The sequence below is a fragment of the Electrophorus electricus genome, chromosome 6, assembly GCF_013358815.1.
Source record: "Electrophorus electricus isolate fEleEle1 chromosome 6, fEleEle1.pri, whole genome shotgun sequence".
NCBI classification, from domain to species: Eukaryota; Metazoa; Chordata; class Actinopteri; order Gymnotiformes; family Gymnotidae; genus Electrophorus; species Electrophorus electricus.
In genome coordinates, this window is record NC_049540.1 from 15783087 (window position 1) to 15802769 (window position 19683).

Consider the following 19683-nt stretch of genomic DNA (forward strand, 5'->3'; position numbering starts at 1 on the left):
GCGTGCAGGGGGATTCACCATACTTTGTAGCCACCCCCTCCTGTGATGGTACACACCTGTGCAGGGGTTGATGTTAAGTGTTTGTCTATTTAAACCCCGCCGGTGTGTGCCTCATTGTTACTGTTATCGTAGTGTTATTGTGCGTGTGTGTGTGTGTGTGTGTGTGTGTGTGTGTGATTGTGTCCATTCTGCAACTTTTCACTATTCTGGTGAACTCTTGTGAGTAAAGCATATGTCTTTTGACTATATACTTTGACAAGTATACTGAATATTTTCACAGCTGTTTCCACAGTGACTGAAAATTAACCCAAATTTAAAAATGGGATTGACTGATTTCTCCATTTTTCTATTCTGGATGACACTTTTTTTTCCCAGGTCACATAACCTAAAAATTGAATTCAATTCAGGAATTCAACTGAATGAGGTTTGCCTTTTCATCATTATTGTTTTGCATGCAAAACAAGTCAAATCTACATTCATTCAGAACATGGATATAAATTGTCAAAAAACAAACAAACTATGAAGCACTAAAAAACTAAAAAAAAAAAACCTAAAAAGTGCTATGTTTTTTCAAATAAATGCCAGCATGAATGTTAACTAAACATAATCACTTTCATTTCATTTCTGTGGGTGCAAAATTTATTTTCTATAGTTTCCAGCACACCATTTTATACAGACAGCTTAAACCTGAACATTAACAAGAGGACACTGAAAAGCAGGCAATTATTTATTTATCTGTAGTACACTGAATATGGTCCTGAAATAGCTTTGCAGCACTGGGGAGAATGACATTGCCTCAGACTACTTTAAAAAGCTCCTTCAGAAGCAGAACTATATATTTCAACAAATGTCCTTCAGTTAAATACCTAGACTTAGCAATGACAACGCTTAGAGGGTGATACTAATTGTTAGCTACTGTTCACACTAAATTGTAGTTACTAATTTATTAAAATCTGAATGATCTGTTTAGTATGGTATCTATAATATTACAAGACACCTAAACCTAAAACACCTAAAGTGATTTGTCTTTGTCACCTTCGCTCCTTCATGGCATCATGGTTCCCATGGCAATGCTATGTGTTTGTTTACTTCCTGGTTTTGTTTCCTCATGCTTCCTTGTATTGGTTTCATTTGGGGGGTTTCACCCACTTGTTTGTATCTCTGCCTATCATTAGGTTCACCTGTATGCTCTTAGTCCTCATTTATTCTTAGTATATAAGCCCTGTGTATTCAGTCAGTCTTACACACTGGCCAGTTCCAGACCCTGGTGAGGAACACACTGGCATGGCTTCTAACTCTGGAGAGGAATGCGAGGACCAACCTAAGGACCTTAGTGCGCTCGGAGTTGCTCAGACTGCTTTTTGCACACTTGGAGACACTCAGGCCACATCTGGTGTGCCTTTGGACCCTCTGACAGATACAGTGCCTCCTGACCTACCGTCTGCAGCAGATGTGCCTCCTGAAGCACTGTCTGCAGCAGCTGCACCCCCAGACTCATCGCCTGCAGCCACTGTGTCCATGGGTCAGCTGCCAGGAACTGCTGTACTTCCTGATCCCCTGTCAGTTCCTGTCTCTGGCATGGAAGACTCCACCCTGTTAGTTCCAGTCTCAGGTGTGATGGATGCTGAGCACCAAGCCTGTCCCCATGCCTCGTACCATGCCTGTCCCTGTGTCATGTGCAAGGCCACTTTCTATGGCTGCATCACGCAGCCCTTCAGTGCCTTCAGCACAGCTCTCCAGTGGCTGCACTTTGCAGTTTTCCTGTACCCCTAGTGGCTGCGTCATGTGGGCCTCCTGTGACTTCTAGGACTCCTACGGCCACGCCTTGAGGTCAACCAGTGACTCCTGTGTTTATTCCCTGTGCTTCCACTGTGCCTCCTGCACCCTTTGAGGCTGCATCTATAACTTCCCCAATGTTCCCCCTGTCATCTGTTCCATACACCATGTTTGTCTGTAGTTGTTCATGTCCCAGTTCCTGTTGTAGTGCCTGTTGTCTGCATCTGTTTCAATCCCTGTGCCCTTGAATGAATTTGTTCCAGTGCCAATGGCAGTCTATGTTCCTGTCCCAGTGTCATTTGTGCAATGCATAATTTTACAGCATCCTGTCCATCCCCTATTGTCATCTACCTTGTCTCCCAGTTTCCCACTTAGGTCTCCTGATTATCCTCCTCATCCTGTGGTGTCTCCAGTCCTGGTTCCTGGTGTTATCCTGGTGTATTTGGATTACTCTCTTTGCCTATTGCCTATTGGAATTGTTTGCTTTTTACTACCTCTGACATTACTTTTGCATGTGTATGGACAATGTCTTTGGATTGACCCTGTTCTCTATTAAACTACATCCACTATACTGCATTCAACTCCATCTCTGTTTGCGCACAAAACATGACACTCTGTTTTAATGTCTGCTTAAATAATACATAGTTAAGTGAAATTTAGCATTCATTTTTGATAAATGATTACTTATTCGGTGTGATTAACATCATTATTAAGATATTAGTGTATATTAATTCTGTACAAATCCATAAATAAGAAAAGCATGTGTTTTGTAGGTTGAGTTTTGCTGTATAAAAGTTAGCAGAATAACATGAGCATAGAAATGCTACAAAACAACACATGTGATGGCAGTTCTTTTACATATAGAACACCAATGTTATATAACAGCCTAAAATCTTAAGCAAGACATCCTGTGACATTCACGATTATTAAACATAAGCTTACAGATAACATCCAATAATAATATACATTAGGTTGTCTATACATTAGGTTGTAATTTTGTCTGTCCTTCCAATTTTCACAAAGCAAAACACATTTCCAGTGGGAAAAGGAGATTTGGTTTTACTAATGTTCAGACATTTGTCTTTACTCCTGAGTACTGTATCTTTTCTTCACTGTGGTGGCTTCAGAGTCTTCTTTTAGGATGACCTCTTTCTTGCCTTCTTCTGCCATGGGAACATCTACCCTATAGCAGCTGCAGGAAAAAAAAAAAAAAAAGCAGTTTTGGTTAATTATTTGCAAACTGATAACCTGAAGTCAGAAAAATTTTTGGAAAGCCATACCCTTTGCATTTCTGCATCTGTTCTACAGTTTCAGGCAGAACTTTTCCAAAAGTCTCAGGCAGAAATATGTTTGCTAAGGATGAGCCAATGGTGAGACTTCCCATCAGAATGTATGGGAGATACTTACTGAACGTACCTGCATGAGAAGAGAGCAAAATTCCAATGACTGGAGTTTTACAATCAGCTAAAATGTCTGAGATCAAACAAGAATATTATTCACTGAAATATCATGTTTCTCTTTATTATTCAGTGTTCCAAAAACACACGTCCTCAGTGACAATCATCTATATACCTAAGAATATGACATAAGGTGCAGTGATGCTGCCAATACGTGCAGCAGAAGAACACATTCCAATTCCCAGGTTCCTAAGCACAGTGGGGTAGATCTCTGCCGTGTAGATGTACACCACAGTGAAGGACATGGTGAAGCCAAATTTTCCAGCCATCTCTAATGACAGTGCCAGTGTATGAAGACCTGTAAATGGGGGGTGGGGGTGGGGGGGGTTAACATTATTGCACTTACTCCATCCCTGGAGGGTCAAAGCTGAAACTATATTCAATATAGCAACCATTCTAGTCAAAAATACTCACAGCTCCATAATGGTTTGGATATCTATCATCTAACATTATTGACTGCATTTCAGTTGGTTTCTAATTGCTGGACACTAGGAAGCACTTTACAAATATGTACCTTGTTCAGTATGCACAGAATTATACCCAGTGTGGATGTGCAAGTTCCAGTGCAAGAGTTCTTGCAGCCAAGCAATAGGATTAATGTTACAGTTTCCCTCCTTTGTGTCATGTGGTTTCGTTTTCGTTTTGGGTTCTTTTTGTCTTTGCCCATGTCTCTTGTTTTGTAGATCTCAAGCCTTGTGTTAGTTTCACTTGTGTCTTGTTTTCCCCTTATCTACCAATCTACCACTGCCTTCTTTCTTCATTATCAGTCATTGTGGTGGTGTTATGTTCCATGATCTAATGTTTCTTCATTTATTTATGTTAGTTCTTTTATCACTAAACTTTGGTATACATCATGGCTTTGTTTGTTTCCTTGTCTTACAAATACATGACCATGGAGTGTTCTAGAATTAATGATAATATATTTGTCCTTAAGTTTGGATATGGCACAACATGTGTCCTGCATATCTTTACTACTCCTTACAGTTAACAAAGGAGCCATTTGTTTGGCCAGCTGTTATTTTTTTATTGTCAATACAAATTACTTAATTGTGTTTCATATGTTGTTCTCACACATCTCAACATTTAAAACAGGAGATCAGAGTGTTTATATTATAAAATACTCCTGCATACACCAAAAAAGTTATTCTTATTTGAGGAAGGACTCCTTATCAGAGGATCTGCCTAATGTGTTTGTATGGTTTCTCTGTTTGTCCATAACTTAGAAAAAGCCATATCCTTACTGTCAGGGATTAGCTGGATCAAGAGAAGGAATCCTCCACCTATACTGAGGAATGCTGAGAGAAGAGGTCTCCGGGGACAGTTCTTCAGTAGCAAGGTTGCAATGATATAAGCAGGTACCTCAGTAACTGCTGATAAAAAGCAGTTCAGGAATGGATTACCAAGAAGGTTTGATGTATTCAAGGAGAGTCCAAAATATCCAATGTTTATTGCCATCCTGGGAAGACCAAAATAATTGGAAATGTAACAAATATATAAACTGAGATCACATATACTATATTGTTCAGTAATCTAACTTTGAAGGATACTGAGGACAAAAAAGATATATATTACTTACCATAGTAACAAACACATGAACGTAGTACAGCATATATTGCTGGTCTTCACAATATCAATCATACTGTACTTTTTCATGTGTGATGGTGCCGCTTTGACCTAAAATCAATGAGAAATATATTTTCCTAAGATTTAGCAAATAGATAAAACAGATATGTATTCATTAGATAAAATAAATATCTATGAAAGTCTATGAAACTGCATATTTTTTTATCTATGATTATTTAGGGTCAGACCTCAGATGCCTTGAAGATGATCTCAGGGGCAGTGACTTTGTTTTTCTTAGCTGCATCTTTCAATATGGCTTCAGCCTCTGCTATTCTCCCCTGAGAGATCAGCCAACGAGGAGACTCTGGAATGAACCTGTAACATTACATGGTTTACTACTATAGTTTTCAGGGGGCACTGAAGATCATTGAAAGCTAACTGGTGCTTATTTTGATCAACCTTTGTTAATACTTTGTTAACCACTAAAGGGCTTGTTCATTAGCTGGGTTTAGTTTAGTCAAACGTGCAAAAGTGTAAAGTATAAAAATTTGCAGTTCAGAAGAACTCCTGAATCAGGACCAGGTAACATTGCAATAAACTACTGCAACAAACTTTAAAATGTGCTGTGGTTGATGGCTGAGATCAAATCTACTTCAGTCTCCCTGTAGGTCCAGTCTGTTTCAAGCATGTGTTGTTCTGTTTAAAATCTAAATCTAAATTTACGATGCCATTATTTGGAGCATAATTTGGAGCTGAACTTGATAAAATATTGAACTGAAGGAGGTGTACTTCTCACTTGATTGATGGGAATTAAAACACAGTGTCATAGTGAGAGAGCTTAATATATCCACTGTTGTGTGGCAGTACCACCAAACTGGAGGTACATGTAGCCCTTGTATCCTCCAGCTCCCACCTTGAAAGGTCATGATGTGAATATTTTCCACAATATTAATATAATCCCAGCACACCAATTTTAACTCAGCATTTAATAATTAACATTTTTCTTAGCTGAATCAAAAGGAGGGAAAACTCAAACCTTTAAGGCTAGACTGCTTTCAAGCCTACCATCTTTTCCTCCCTGTGAGACCAGCTGTGTTCTGTGGGAACTGGATAATGAATTAATATTTGGCACATATGGAACTACAGATAAATGTCAGCTGCAGGGTGCATCCCTGCACATCTCAGCAGTGCTCAACATGGATACATCCTGTACTTCACTGGAGTGCAGTCTAATTCATGAAAGAAAAACTATTGCATATACAAATCACAAAGCAAATTTCCAATTATCTCCAAAATTGAATTTTCACAATCCCGTGTTGACGCTTACCACCATAATGGGATGTATGCCAGTGTTAGCCCTGATAGCACTCTGAGCAGAGTTCGCCAGTCTCTGATTGCAAAGGCAATCCATGGGAGCAGCATGTATCCAATACAGTAGTGTAGAAACGCACCCAAGGTAGTAAAAAGAACTCGTAAGGACTTACTCAGTACCTCAGTACCTGTGAAAATGATTACAATTAAATATAACATTTTCTGTCAATGTTTCACAGGTGTGTAAGCCTGTGTTGACATGTGGAAATTATAGATATATACATTATTATAATTTAACTACAGTATTAGTGTAGATTATATGATTAACATGATATGAGTGCCTTATGTATTAACTAAAAATGATATTTCATGAGCTTGCTTACCAAGAACAAATGCTGTGATGTACAGAGATATCTGGAAGGCACCCACAAAGAAATATAGGGTACAGAAGACCAGCCATGACTGAGAAAATGACTGAGCGAAGATGACAAGAGACTCTGAAGCAAGAGATAGGAAAAGAACCTTCTTTCTCCCAAACCTTGAACAAAAAGAAATGGATAAATGGGATTGGTAGAACACAGCTATTATGCATAAGTAAGCCTTGTCTGATTTACTCTGGAAATTCTGTGCCTAACCTTTAAGTTTGTTAGTACAAGGTTCGTAAGAAAATCGACAATAATGAATCAAAAATTATGTAAACAAACAAACAAACAAAAAAAGATGAAGAAAACATTTGCATTATATTTCATATGGATGTATTTTGAGGTATTAACTTGAACTAGCATGCAATACTTATTTAGTCATGCAGACAAATTTAAGAAAGAGTTGAGACAAACTCTTGTGTTGCATACTAAAATAATTGGGAAGTGTAATTTGCTGTAGATTCAATCCAGTCACTCCAAGTAAATATATTTGCTATATATTTATGCAAAAATTAAAACCCCAGCAAACTTCCTAACCGCTAGTGTACAAATATCAATCATCAGTGTACTTGACAGCATGTGTCTCCCTACATAGCATAGTACACAGTCTTTACACCAGGTGGCAGCATTTGTCTAATATCTAATACGCTTTAGGCTCTTTTGGTAACAAACACACTGTATGGTTTCCATGCTATTAAAAATATGCGTATCATTACGTGTTTCCTTTATTGGGTCTTTCAACATGCAAATGTATCCAATAAGCATATACTACAGAAGGTATGTTCTGTACCTGTCAGAGAGCTGGCCTGAAACAAGAGAGCCCACTAAGTAGCCCATATATAAAGTTGAGGAGGCAAATGGAACTTGCCATTCTCTTTCACAAACCAAGTCCCACTGCAATATAGAGTTCATATTCCATCTTAAATGTATTGTTTATTCAGAACACTGTAAACTACATTTATTTAACATTTCACCAAATCACTTGTCATTATTTAATCAATTATTCAATTTCTAGAGTAAAAGATGATGCAGTAGGCACAAAAACTGATGCTCATAATGACATCTGAAGATAATATAAATTCTTACCTCAGATACAATAGTAGAGTGGTAGATGTCTGTACTGTAGTTCCATCCATCTGCACACCTCTCCTTTGAGACCTCTGTGAGGTTTATATCACCATAGTTGTAACCTTCAGTGGCAAAATGTTTAATTGTGTCTAAATGATATCTCCAGCACTTGCTCTGTTCCAGTTTTCCATTCATCTCCTCAACAGGTATGCTAGCTTTAATCCATTCTTCACTCAGATTCCCATCCAGGACCTGACAGCTATGCGAAGGGGAGGCCCCAGCAAACACAATGTAGAAGCTATGGAAACCAGTGGAAATGTAGATGGCGTTCAGAAGCAGAAAAACTATGATGAAGAAAGGGCCATTTTGGCCCAGGAAGGCTGTTTCCTCTTCGTAATCTCCCATTGTGGTATGGATGACTCTGAGACATGTGCAAAAAGGAGAGTTTTGAGAGCCAGGTCTCCTGTGGTGAACAACACAACAGGAAGGAGGAAAGAAAAAAAATCTACCTTTTAAGAGTTGAAGTCCCTGACCTCTTTATCTCATTGATGGGACCGCAGTGGAGCCCTCCACACTTGCTGCTTCAGTGTTTGTTTACCTTTCTGAAGAGGCCTCTATGCAGGGAGAGAGGTCTTATCCATGTCTTCTGAACACAAAGGGTAGCACAAAAAAAGGCAGTGATGAAGGTTTCTCATGCATTGTTCATGCCCATAGAAACAAACATAAGCAAAGTTCTGTTTTAGTTGACCAACCTGTAAACATGAGTTTGCGAAAGTCTGCAGCTTGCAGAGCAGCTTCTCAAAGCAGCATTCTTTTCAGTGCAAAGACCCAAAAGAATTACACGTGATTGCAATATGAATGGCTTTAGTGGCATTCAACTCCACATCACACCCTCAACGGTTGAGGAGCTAAGTACAACACAAGGAAGCACAGACTAGCAATAGTTTTTCAAAAAAAAAAATACTCTTAAAAAACCCACTAGCATACAAATGAGGTGCAAAATGTAAATGAAAAGAAATCCACAGAGTCTGATTTGATGACGTGCATTACAGCAGAATGCTTTTCTAATGGTTTGTTGCCTTTCAACTCAGATCTCATTAATATGATTGTTCCCCAGAATTTATATTTATGCAGAGTAAAGCCTACAGCTTTAGTAGTGGGAAACAACCATGTTTTGAGGCTTTTCACTGCTTTTAAATCAGTCTAATGGAAAATCATTTAGGACTTTGAAAATTATGTTTTAACACCTTAAGATGAGAGTTTGTACAAAAATATGAAATGACTGTTTTCAGAACATGTTCCATAAAAACATGAAATACACATACATGCATGACTATACTCAAAAAGGATCTTATTGTGGGTTATTGAAGCTTATTGAAGGCTTAAAATTTCACCTGATTGGTCCATTTTATGTCCACTGGCAAGAAGGGCATTTCACTCTTCATTACCGTTCATCTCAGTGAGGCACAATTATTATATTCTATCCCACAATTATGCGATCTTATCCTTTAATTGCCATGTAATAAAAGATTAATTTTATAATTACAAGAAAGCTCATGAGAGACATTGATTTATCTCCCTGTGATTATTCACCAGATTTATAAAATTTTCTAATGTTAGTTAAAGTTTCTAATGTTAGCTAGACAACTTACATTTTGTCTTTGATTATGAGAAAGTGAAGGGGGTCTTTTGCTCTTTGAGAACTTGCCAGATGTTTGTCCTTAGTTATTTGGAACCTATATCAATTATTCATCATTAATAACTGAGAAGATCTTTTCCTGAACAGTTCATGTAGTAGATCATCCTGTTAAAAGATTACCTAACAGAGATTAGATTAGACTACTCATACAATTGTCTATGTAGCATAACAAAACAGTTAATCATTTCGTACCATGCAATCAAGAATACTTTTTACAAAACTGCTAAACACTTACAATTGGAATCCTCCAGCATATATGAAGTTTCAAGTTGTTTATGTAATGATAAATTTATGTTTGATGGTGAAGGTATTTTTCTTGTTTCATCTGAGCAATAGGCCCTTTTAAATACAGATTGGATTTCATGTTCTTCTGCAGATGTTAAAATGCCTGACCGGTCTGGGACAGTATAATACTTACTAGGAGTTTTAATGTTTTCGCTGAAGACACATGCATACACTCACCCATTCCTTATTAGGAACACCTGCTCAAATATGTAATTATCAAATCATTCAGTTATGCTACAGGAGCACAATGTATAAACCCATGCACACACGGGTCATGAGTTTCAGTTAATTTTCAAATTAAACATGCGAATAATGTGACTGTCCACACACAACAGTCTATAGTTTACGGACGGCGTTGTGTAAAACAACGTCGAACTGGAAAGACGCAGTTCTGCGGGCGGAAATGGATTGTTGATAAGAGAGGCTTTGTGTGCTGTATTTGTTTACCCTTAGTTTCATTGTGCTTTCATATATGGCATTTTTATTTGTTTGTTTAAAAAGGAAGATACAATAAAAAAGAAAGAAAGGTTAATACCTCAAACCACTTTTGTGGTTGTTTCTGGATATATTCAGGGCATCGCTGGCTTGGGAGCATTGACGTTCAAGCCACTTATCACATTAAACTAGCAAGTGAATTGTCAGAAATGTTAAAGGCTTTAAGAAAACCATTAAATTGTTATACCGTAGGTCACTATAAACTAATTAAATTCTAGTAGAGGTAAACTAATAAAATACTATCCTAAATACTTTAAAAAAAAAAACAAACAAAAAAAAAAACAATTAGGTTCCACCCTCTTACCTAACCATAAAACGGCTACCTTTGTGTGCGAGTGTCACTTCCTTTAAAGGTTTCCCACATATTTGCAATGCACGTTTTAAATTATGATGATAATACCGCGTTTCTCGGAGACTGGGGGAACTTTCAAAAGACTGTGTTCTTTCTTTTGTGCTCCAGCGTTATCCCGAATGGGTTTACTGGTTTATCTATTGTTTTCATCGGCGATACACCGGCTCATCACTGCCGCATTCCTGCAAGTGTAAACATCACTGTTGAATGGAGAAACGTTTCTATTCCCGTTGAAGTGGACTACGGACATACGCGATTCAGTAAATGCTCACGATATAAACTAGATGTGATCAAAGGGTTTTCAGACAAAGGGTTGATCCCCTGGGTTGACGTGAATGTATCTGCATTAGAACAAGAGAGCTGTAAGGATGGGTGGGAGTATGACCGGGAAACGTATGTGTCGACAATCGTAACTGAGGTATGTTGTGACTTGGAATGCTGCGCTTTTTGTGCGTATAATTGTCAAACCACTTGAGCACCTTTTACTTGTAGTATTTAGAGTAGTTGTTTCTGTTCGGGAGATAGCTGACTGAGTCCGCGTTTTATTGCTTTTATTCACAATATAGATTGTATGTACAGTCAGTGATATACAGGGAAGTTCGTAATGCGTTCATAATGCTTCCTCACGTTCACGGTTAACTCCACCCCCATGAGGTAAAATCATATTTCAGTTCAAAGTGCAACGTTACATTTATAAATTCTATAGCCTAAGATCATATGTTTATAGTTTGTTGAAAGCAGCAATGCAATCATGTAAGCATTTGAAGGCTGTTTGAGGAAAACAAATTCGTTGTTATAAAAAGCTTCAATACCTTTGGCGATGGAATGACATTAAGCTTATTACTACATTATTAACTGCCTCCTGCACAGCAGTGTTCCATCTTTGTCTTAGGTTTTTGAGTTAGGGAATTACTTTAGTTCACACAGGAAAAAACAATCCAATATGTATTCCTGAGCATGATGTTTTGGCAAATAACACATTTATATAAAAATGACATCTGCTAATGTTCCTGCTTGTAGCATGATGTTGGCTTGGAGTGCTTTGGGAGATTTACAGTGATAATAGTTGTGCAGTTGACAGTCCAAATGATTGCGGAGACCTAAATTAATATGACTCCTGATCCTTGATGTGGATGTGTGGTATTGCAATATAACGAATGTGCTATTTTCTGTTCACTAGAATAAGCTTGTTTTGTTGTCAATGTTTGGTGGCTGGCAGTGGGATCTGGTGTGTTCAGATGACTGGAAAACTCCATTGACCTCATCACTTTTCTTCTGTGGTGTACTTATTGGATCTTTCATCTCTGGACAATTGTCTGACAGGTGGTATTTTTGAAAACTCTTCACACTTAACAACAAACCCCAAAACCTACAGCCAGGCATATTTTTTGGTGAATTCAATAAATGTCAAATCAGAATACATTTAAAATGGGTATGGACTGGACTTAAGGGTTCTACCACTTTCCACTTTTCTTAAGGAGTTGTAAAATATGGGTGGACATGGTGGATCAGAACACCTTCACCCCTTGCAGCCTGATGTATCACACTTGACCATTTACATTTGGTTGATCAAAGTCAGGTAATTATTACTGATGCAATCAGTCTGTGAGACTGCTGGAGGCATTTTTTATAAAGATGCCTTTTTATGGATATAATCACATTACTTCATGGCTAAGGTAAGGCCTGGAAAAACCTTAAAATTACCTTTTTAAAATCTGCAGTAGTTTTTATTGTAAGTTCTTGCTTATGTAAACTGTACCACACTGTGACTGCAACTGGACTAAGACCACCTCACACAGGTGAACTCAGCCCTGGTTTCCTTGAGTCTGCTGCTGGGTTCATACCATTTTTTGGCATTAACCTTACTTTGAATTGGACTAAATGGTCAGTGTGAAGGTCACACATGCATTTTTTCACATCTGAAGAGATAAATATTAGAACAATTAGCCTGTCAGTAAATGAGTTGATTCTCCAAGTACCCTTTACATTAACGGACATTAGTCATAGCCTGGAAGTGGTTGTATCAGCTTGATACATATAGTGATATATATATAGATAATAAATATATGTATTAATATATTCAAATAATAAATAAATATAGGTAATATACCACTCCCTTTTATATACACTAAGAGGTCAAAGTCTTCTAAACTCGAATTAACATTTTGAAAAACAAAAACAATACAAAAATAAATATTTATGAGAGTGAAAAATGCTACTCATACATATGTTACATTCTGGGATTTTATCAAAGAGTTTGTGATTGCAGTTTTAGATTGCTCTGTTATATTAGAACAGAGCCTGGTCATAGATCAAACCACGGGAGTCACAGAAAGTGTAAAAGGCTGACTTCAGCAGTTACACTGAATATACTCAAAATACTCAAACAGAACTTTGTACATTTCCCGAGATCTGTGTTGAGAGAGATATGACAGTCAAGTCATTTGACATGGAACTCGCTGGCCAAACCCAAAACAGCACAGGGAATATATTGGGAATAGAATAAAATATTCAGGTTATATTGCCTAAAATTAATTCAGGGTCTTTCTGTTTAGATTTTGCATATGATGTCCTGTCTGTTTAACTAAGGGTGTGTCTAGGGTGTGACCAACCGGATTTAAAATGCTTATTTTCTGGGATGTCCCAAGTTAAAATCCTTCCATGACTGGGTGGAAATGATTCTCTGACTAAGTGATACTAACCAACTGAGGGGCTCTGACATAGTTTGGTGGTTTAGACAAATCAGAGCTCCTAACACTCTCCCATGAGCTCTAAGATGGGAATACAATCCAATAAGATACCATGAAGAAGATATGAAGAAAGAAGTGCAAAAGCCCTCTCCTAGGATCTCAATAAAACTCAGCAAAAAATTTGTCTCAAGACATCACTCCAAAATTCTGTGATGGAATGACATATAGAATAATACTTTTTCACAAACCATATTATGGGGTTTTATTTTAAAGAGGAGGACATAGCTTCAGATGCACAGATAGTAGCAAATGTCAAAAATATTTTGTCAGATATTCTTTGACTTTATTCTTTGACATTTCACCATTTTATTTTCACTTGCAGGTTTGGAAGGAAAATCGTGCTGTTTCTAACTATGGGAGTTCAGACAATATTCACCCTCATTCAAGTCTTCTCTCCATCTTGGGTCATATTCTGTTCCCTATTCTTTATTGTTGGGATGGGACAAATTTCAAACTATGTAGCTGCATTTGTTTTAGGTAGGCATGTGCTGATGTGGGTTGTACTAGACATAAATATATATTTTGGCAAATTTTATTTCATAGTGAAGAAAATCATGAATATTAAGGAACTTTTAGTGCTGTCAGCAATCAAACACTTCAAGCTATAACACTGAAATATAAAATAGAAGTTTAAGTATAAAAGTTTTTTCTACCTCTAAAATGACTGTGACTCCACAATAATTCCACTCAAAGCTGTTGCTCTCTTTTCATAAGGGATGGAGATTCTAAGCCTGCCCATACGCATCATCTACTCCACCGTTGGGGTGTGCACTTTCTTCTCCGTTGGCTACATGCTGTTGCCATTTGTGGCCTACTTCCTCAGAGATTGGAGAATGCTCCTCCTGGCACTCACTCTACCTGGCTTCCTCTACATCCCACTGTGGTGGTAGGTGTGTGGCATATACTATACTAATACCATGAAGCTTGGGGTGTGAGAAACTGTTAATATTTACTTGTTAAAATAATGCTGCTGTTAGTAAGGCAAAGTTTACTTGAATAAATTAAATGACTAATCTGAAACTGGTTAGTGAAACTGTTCATTCTGAGGTCTTTGGCATTTGGCATCACAGGTTTGTTCCAGAATCTCCAAGATGGTTGCTGTCTCAGGGTCGAGTAGGTGAGGCTGAAGCCATACTACAAGATGCTGCCAGGAAGAATGGGGTCAAAGCACCCCAAGTCATTTTCCCCCTGCCGCAGGTGCAGTGTGTATACACACACACACACACACACACACACACACACACACACACACACACACACACACACTATATATATATATATATATATATATATATATATCAATATAGAGCTATTGTGTGTCAAGCATTTTTGAAAATAAAACATTACATGGGAGAGGGAAGTGTGTTCCCAAACTTCTCACATGGAGTTTAAGAACTACTGACAACATTGAAATTGGTGTAATTTCCTGTTTCTTGTGTTTGTAGCCATTAATGTATAATAAAATATGCCGATTGGAGCTATTGGTGTAAGATGCATTTAGGTATGACTTATTAAAGAGGGATCAGAAATGTTCTTGCTGCTTCCTCTCCTCTGCAGGCACATTCCTGGTGTGCCTTGAACTGTTGTGGAATTAAATAAACTGTAATAAGATTAGCTGGCTCCCCATAGAGATGAACTACCTCACAAAGATCCACATTGACATCACTGAGTTTTCTTCCAGATTTTTGCTAACACAGGTTCATTGAATGATCTAGACTTTGTAATTGGTATTTGCTAGCTTAGTGGAATATATATAATTCTGTCCTACACTAAATTACACATTGAATTCTTTATCGGAAGTATTTTGTGGTCTTCTATAAGTTGTGTCCAGCTTTAACTGCATCTCACTGAAATACGAAATTGAAGACACTTTCACAAGGTTCCACTTAACTAAAGTGAAAACATACACTATCAAGTGTTTTTCTGCAGTGCTTTGTTAGCTGTGGCCATCAGATGGTGCCTTGTTTGGACTCTTGTGTTTTGATTCTTGCGATTTTCTAGTAGGGGCTCTCTGCAGTGTACTAAAACACACTTGTTGTCACATGTGCTCCACAGTCTGGAGAAAAGGCTGTAAGGGTGAAGTTCTACAACCTCTGTGATCTTGTGAGATCCAGCAACATCCGGGCCATTACCATCCTACTGTGCCTGGTCTGGTGAGTGTCCATCTGCACACTGCATCACTAGCAAATAAAAGCCCAGCTGTTCAAAGCAAATTATATGAATGTAACCCTTTGGTGGCAATGACACCAAATGAATGAATCAATTTGCAGTGTTGCAATATGCTAATCAGAAGATGACTTTTTGGAGAACATCAGAAACAGTTGTTTTATTGCTCTAAGATAGAATACCCAGTGTATATTTAATGAGTTGGCTTAGGCAAACTCTCTACACAATGAATTGGCAGCTGATAGCTGGAGCAATACACATTGATGGAGAGAGGCGCTTGTGGGCTTTATGCAGGCAGAAACTCAAATAAGGTGCATGTGCAGGAGATTAATAAACAGGGGATGGTGAATGAGGTAGGCGTGGTGTGTGTGTGAATCAGTTAGTGTATTCTTCTGACTGGGTGCCTGGTGCACCATGACAAGTATTAGTAGTATTTGAAGATAAATTTGAATATTATCCTTAACAAATACAGGCATAATGTCCATATTCTATCCATAAACTTTGGGATTTCCATTTACCCACTGAGTTTCTGACAGTCTGTACATGTTCTGAGAATCTTTGCAACATCTGTAAAGGAGTGAATCAGTATGGGTCCTAGCTTTGCTAAGTGACTGCAATAACTTATACTATTTGTGCTACATGAAGCAAGAACATGAGTTGGAAGCCAAAAATGAAAGTATGTAGTTCTCATTCCCTGTAAATGCAGGTACATCCATGTGTTCATTGTGAAAAGGTGTGATGAGCTACATGCACAGGAGGGCCAGTCATATTGCTTATTTTATACCTTTTATTAACTATGCTGAGTACAATTGTACCAGTATGAGATGTCTTGTTATTTTGTATGCCTTCAAAAATGCTGCACATTAGAGTGCTATGAGATTTACACCTCCTTACATACATCAGGTAAGGGTGCACAAGGCACAAAATGACCAAAACACCCATGTCATGGTAAAAAAGATATTCATGGGTTTTAGCAGTGCATGTGACAGTCTTTTGACACCCATAAACATAAAGCTTCAGAGGCTGATTGCATTGATTGTCTTCACCTTCTTCTAGGACAACCCTCTCTATAGGATACCTTGCCCTGTCTCTAAACACGTCCAACCTGCATGGGAACTCCTACTTGAATTGCTTCCTCTCAGCAGCTGTGGAAGTGCCTGCCTATACCATTTCATGGCTCATGTTTCGCTTCTGGCCCAGACGGTTGTGTCTCTTCTCCACCCTTTCTCTGGGTGGAGCAGTGCTGCTCTTCGTACACCTTATACCCCAACGTGAGATGTGTTCAAATCTATTCAATGTTCAAAAATCACAGATAAAAGTAGTTGTGACTTGTTTTCTCATCCACATTCAGATTACTTTATGAAAGAAACCATGACTTTGAAAAATATCTTTATCCTTTGTGGCTATGGATTGTTCATAATAGCTTTGTGATGTGATTTTCTCATAAATTCTGTAGTAAAGACTGAAACACTGAAACACAACATTTCCAAACACTGAAATGTTAAATAATGAAAAGCCTCCAAGGCAGCCACTAATCATAAATCATGAATTATAATGAACAGTAGTTTAATGAATTTAAAAGAATTTAATGAAGTCATGAGAGCTACACTTGCCTATCCCTATCCTCAAGATTTCAAGATCTGTGGCCTCTGTGGATTGGAACAAATGTATAGCCACGAGTGTTGTCTTATATAGCATTTGTCATGACTTTTTGATGCAACATTTTGTCTTTTGTTGTCACAGACCTGAACTATGCGGCCATTTTGCTGGAGATGCTGGGTAAGTTTGGTGTCACTATTGCCTTCGCAATCATATATGCTTTCACTGCTGAGCTGTACCCCACTGTCTTGAGGAACACGGCTATGGGAGCCTGCTCCATGGCCTCACGAATTGGCAGCATATCTGCCCCTTACTTCGTATACTTGGGTCAGTAAACTCTCCTTTCAATACAGTAAATTGTTTTACCATTCACGTCCTATGTGTAAACTTTATTACTGTAGGCAGAAATCAGTCTTGTAGCAATGCAAGCTAATATTCCAGCAATGTGTTGTAAAAAAAATGGCACACCATATTGAAGTTTACTTTTGTTTTTTTTTTGTTTTTTTGTCCTCTCAACATCACAGGAAGCTATTACAGAGCTCTGCCATACATTTTAATGGGCAGCTTAAGTGTTCTCTCTGGGTTGCTTAGTCTCCTGCTTCCAGAGAGCATTGGTATGCCTCTTCCTGAGACCATAAGTCACATGCAGAAAGTTACTGGGTAAGCCTTCATCTCCAAGGGTCTAGCACCTTCTGTTGTTCAGTTAAGCATGATCACTTGCTGCATGGTCTTTGATGACACCTCTGAAGAGTGTAATAGATTCAGGATATCTTTAAATTGACTACCATTAGTTATATAATGCAAGTTAGCAAGAGTCAACCTTAGAGAGAGAACTGGCGAGTGGCGAGTGTCTTCCTGAATTTGCATTTCCTTTCATTATCACACACAGATTGTTTGTCTTTCAGGTGTAAAAAGAAACAACCGTCTTACAACCTCGCTAGTTCCAAAGGTGACGAAGAATGTGTATCTGTGTAACTAGAACACTGCTTATTAACAAATCTTGAGTAGAACATATAGTTTTGAATCCCTTTCACAAATGAAAGCTTTGCAATATTATCTGTGGCTCTGCGTCATTTTTGAAGGTACACTGAGGTATTCAACCTAAAGCTTCTAAATTAATAACAGGTTTACATATTACTATTTGGATCATTAGCTCTCTCTCTCTCTCTCTCTCTCTCTCTCTCTCTCTCTCTATATATATATATATATATATATATATATATATATATATATATATATATATATATATATATATATATATATATATTATTTATTTATTTATCCTTTTTTTTTTTTTTTTTTTTTTTTTTTTTTTTTTTTTTTTTTTTTTTACAAAAGCCTAGCTAATAGAATTATGAGATACGTTAGGAACTGGGACAAGCCAGTAAATTCAAACTCAGAGACAGGGACAAGGCAGTAATTAGGCACTCATTTACATTTACAGTATTTGACAGATGCCCTCGTCCAGAGTGACTTACAGAAGTGCTTCATAATCTCTATCAAATACGTATCCTCATGTGGTAATAGATAGGTTAGTGTTAAGAATACTATCAGTTCAAATCCCTGGCGCAAATAAAAAGAATTTTTGTAAAATGATAAGTGCATATTTATGCACTTAGTGACTCAGTGAAGAGGTGAGCCTTCAGACTTCATTTGAAGACCATCAAGTGTCTCATCTGTACAGAAGCCAGTGGAAGTTCATTCCACCACCTTGGTACCAGGACAAAAAACAATCTTAATGCATGTCTTTTTTGTGTTTTGTGGGATGGTGATTTGAGTTGAACAGTAGACAATACGATGCAGAACGGAGCTGCATTAATGCCTTTAGGTATATTGTAGCTGGTCCAGTAATGACTTTGTATGCGAGCATCAGTATTATAAATCTGATGTGAGAGGCATGAGAAAGCCAGAGGAGGGAACGCAGCAGCGGGTGGTGGGGGTTGGGCTGCAGAGTGACATGTGAGAGTTTTTTAAAGTTGAAAACGAGCTGTGCAGCTGCACACTGGATGAGTTGCAGAGGACTGATGGCACAGAGAGGAAGGCCTGCCAGGAACAAATTGTAGTAATACGAATTTGAGATGATAGGGGCATTAATAAGCACCTGAGTGACTTCTGCAGAGATAAATGATCTGATTTTCATATTGTAGTTGAGGAGGAACCTACATATCCCAGTAAAATTAGTAATATGAGGAGAACATGATGGTTATACATTAGTACGTCTAGGTAGCATGCCTTATCAGTTGGAGTGATCCAAGAGTTCTCTAGAGAGCCCAAGGTCTTGACTTGAGGAGGCATCTTCAGGAATATTTAGCAGCTCAGTCTGGCTGAGGTATAGTTCCAAGAGATGAAAATATGAAGAGTAAGCATGGGACAGTGTACTAAATGAAAGGCATGGCATGTTTGTTTATATAGCATTTTTCATGCACAGTGGCACTTCACAGTGCTTCACATAAAAAAGTAAAGTCCTACAATCTCTGTGATCTGGTGAGATATAGGCAATGTCCGGGCCATTACCATCCTACTGTGCCTGGTCTGGTGAGTGTCCATCTGCACACTGCATCACTAACAAATAAAAGCCCAGCTGTCCCAAGCAAATAATGTGAACTATTGCATTTAGATTTAAATAGAAGAAAAATATTTAGTAACAGTAATTATTTAGTGACAGTAATAAATATTAAATATTAAATGACAGTAATCATTTTAGAGGTAAATAATTTTGTTTTATGTTTCAAAGCTAGAA

At 37.9% G+C, this 19683-nt stretch overlaps 2 protein-coding genes across 9 annotated transcripts; one reads left to right on the plus strand and one right to left on the minus strand.

Moving 5' to 3' along the window:
- Positions 1-2368: 2368 nt before the first annotated feature.
- Positions 2369-8415, minus strand: slc22a5 (solute carrier family 22 member 5). 6 transcript variants are annotated; one of them, XM_027010975.2, is made up of 12 exons: positions 8350-8415; positions 8107-8243; positions 7616-8018; positions 7320-7423; positions 6491-6645; positions 6124-6295; positions 5045-5171; positions 4810-4907; positions 4475-4689; positions 3349-3531; positions 3057-3192; positions 2369-2968 (listed from the first exon to the last, which is right to left on the minus strand). In XM_027010975.2, the coding sequence occupies exons 3-12, from the start codon at positions 8000-8002 to the stop codon at positions 2860-2862; spliced, it is 1686 nt and encodes a 561-aa protein (XP_026866776.2). In that variant the 5' UTR covers positions 8003-8018; positions 8107-8243; positions 8350-8415; the 3' UTR covers positions 2369-2859. The 6 variants fall into 6 exon arrangements, with proteins under 6 accessions (XP_026866776.2, XP_026866778.2, XP_026866779.2 ...); XM_027010977.2 differs by having other exon boundaries at positions 8107-8240; positions 8350-8414; XM_027010979.2 differs by having other exon boundaries at positions 2869-2968; positions 3184-3192.
- Positions 8416-10426: 2011 nt separating this feature from the next.
- On the plus strand, positions 10427-17999 carry slc22a21 (solute carrier family 22 member 21). 3 transcript variants are annotated; one of them, XM_027010982.2, is made up of 11 exons: positions 10427-10688; positions 10779-10846; positions 11648-11751; positions 13501-13655; positions 13893-14064; positions 14249-14375; positions 15234-15331; positions 16401-16615; positions 17088-17270; positions 17468-17603; positions 17849-17999. In XM_027010982.2, the coding sequence occupies exons 1-11, from the start codon at positions 10448-10450 to the stop codon at positions 17916-17918; spliced, it is 1569 nt and encodes a 522-aa protein (XP_026866783.2). In that variant the 5' UTR covers positions 10427-10447; the 3' UTR covers positions 17919-17999. The 3 variants fall into 3 exon arrangements, with proteins under 3 accessions (XP_026866783.2, XP_026866782.2, XP_026866784.2); XM_027010981.2 differs by having other exon boundaries at positions 10427-10846; XM_027010983.2 differs by having other exon boundaries at positions 10427-10846; positions 17088-17123; positions 17535-17603; positions 17849-17941.
- The last annotated feature ends 1684 nt before the right edge of the window (positions 18000-19683 follow it).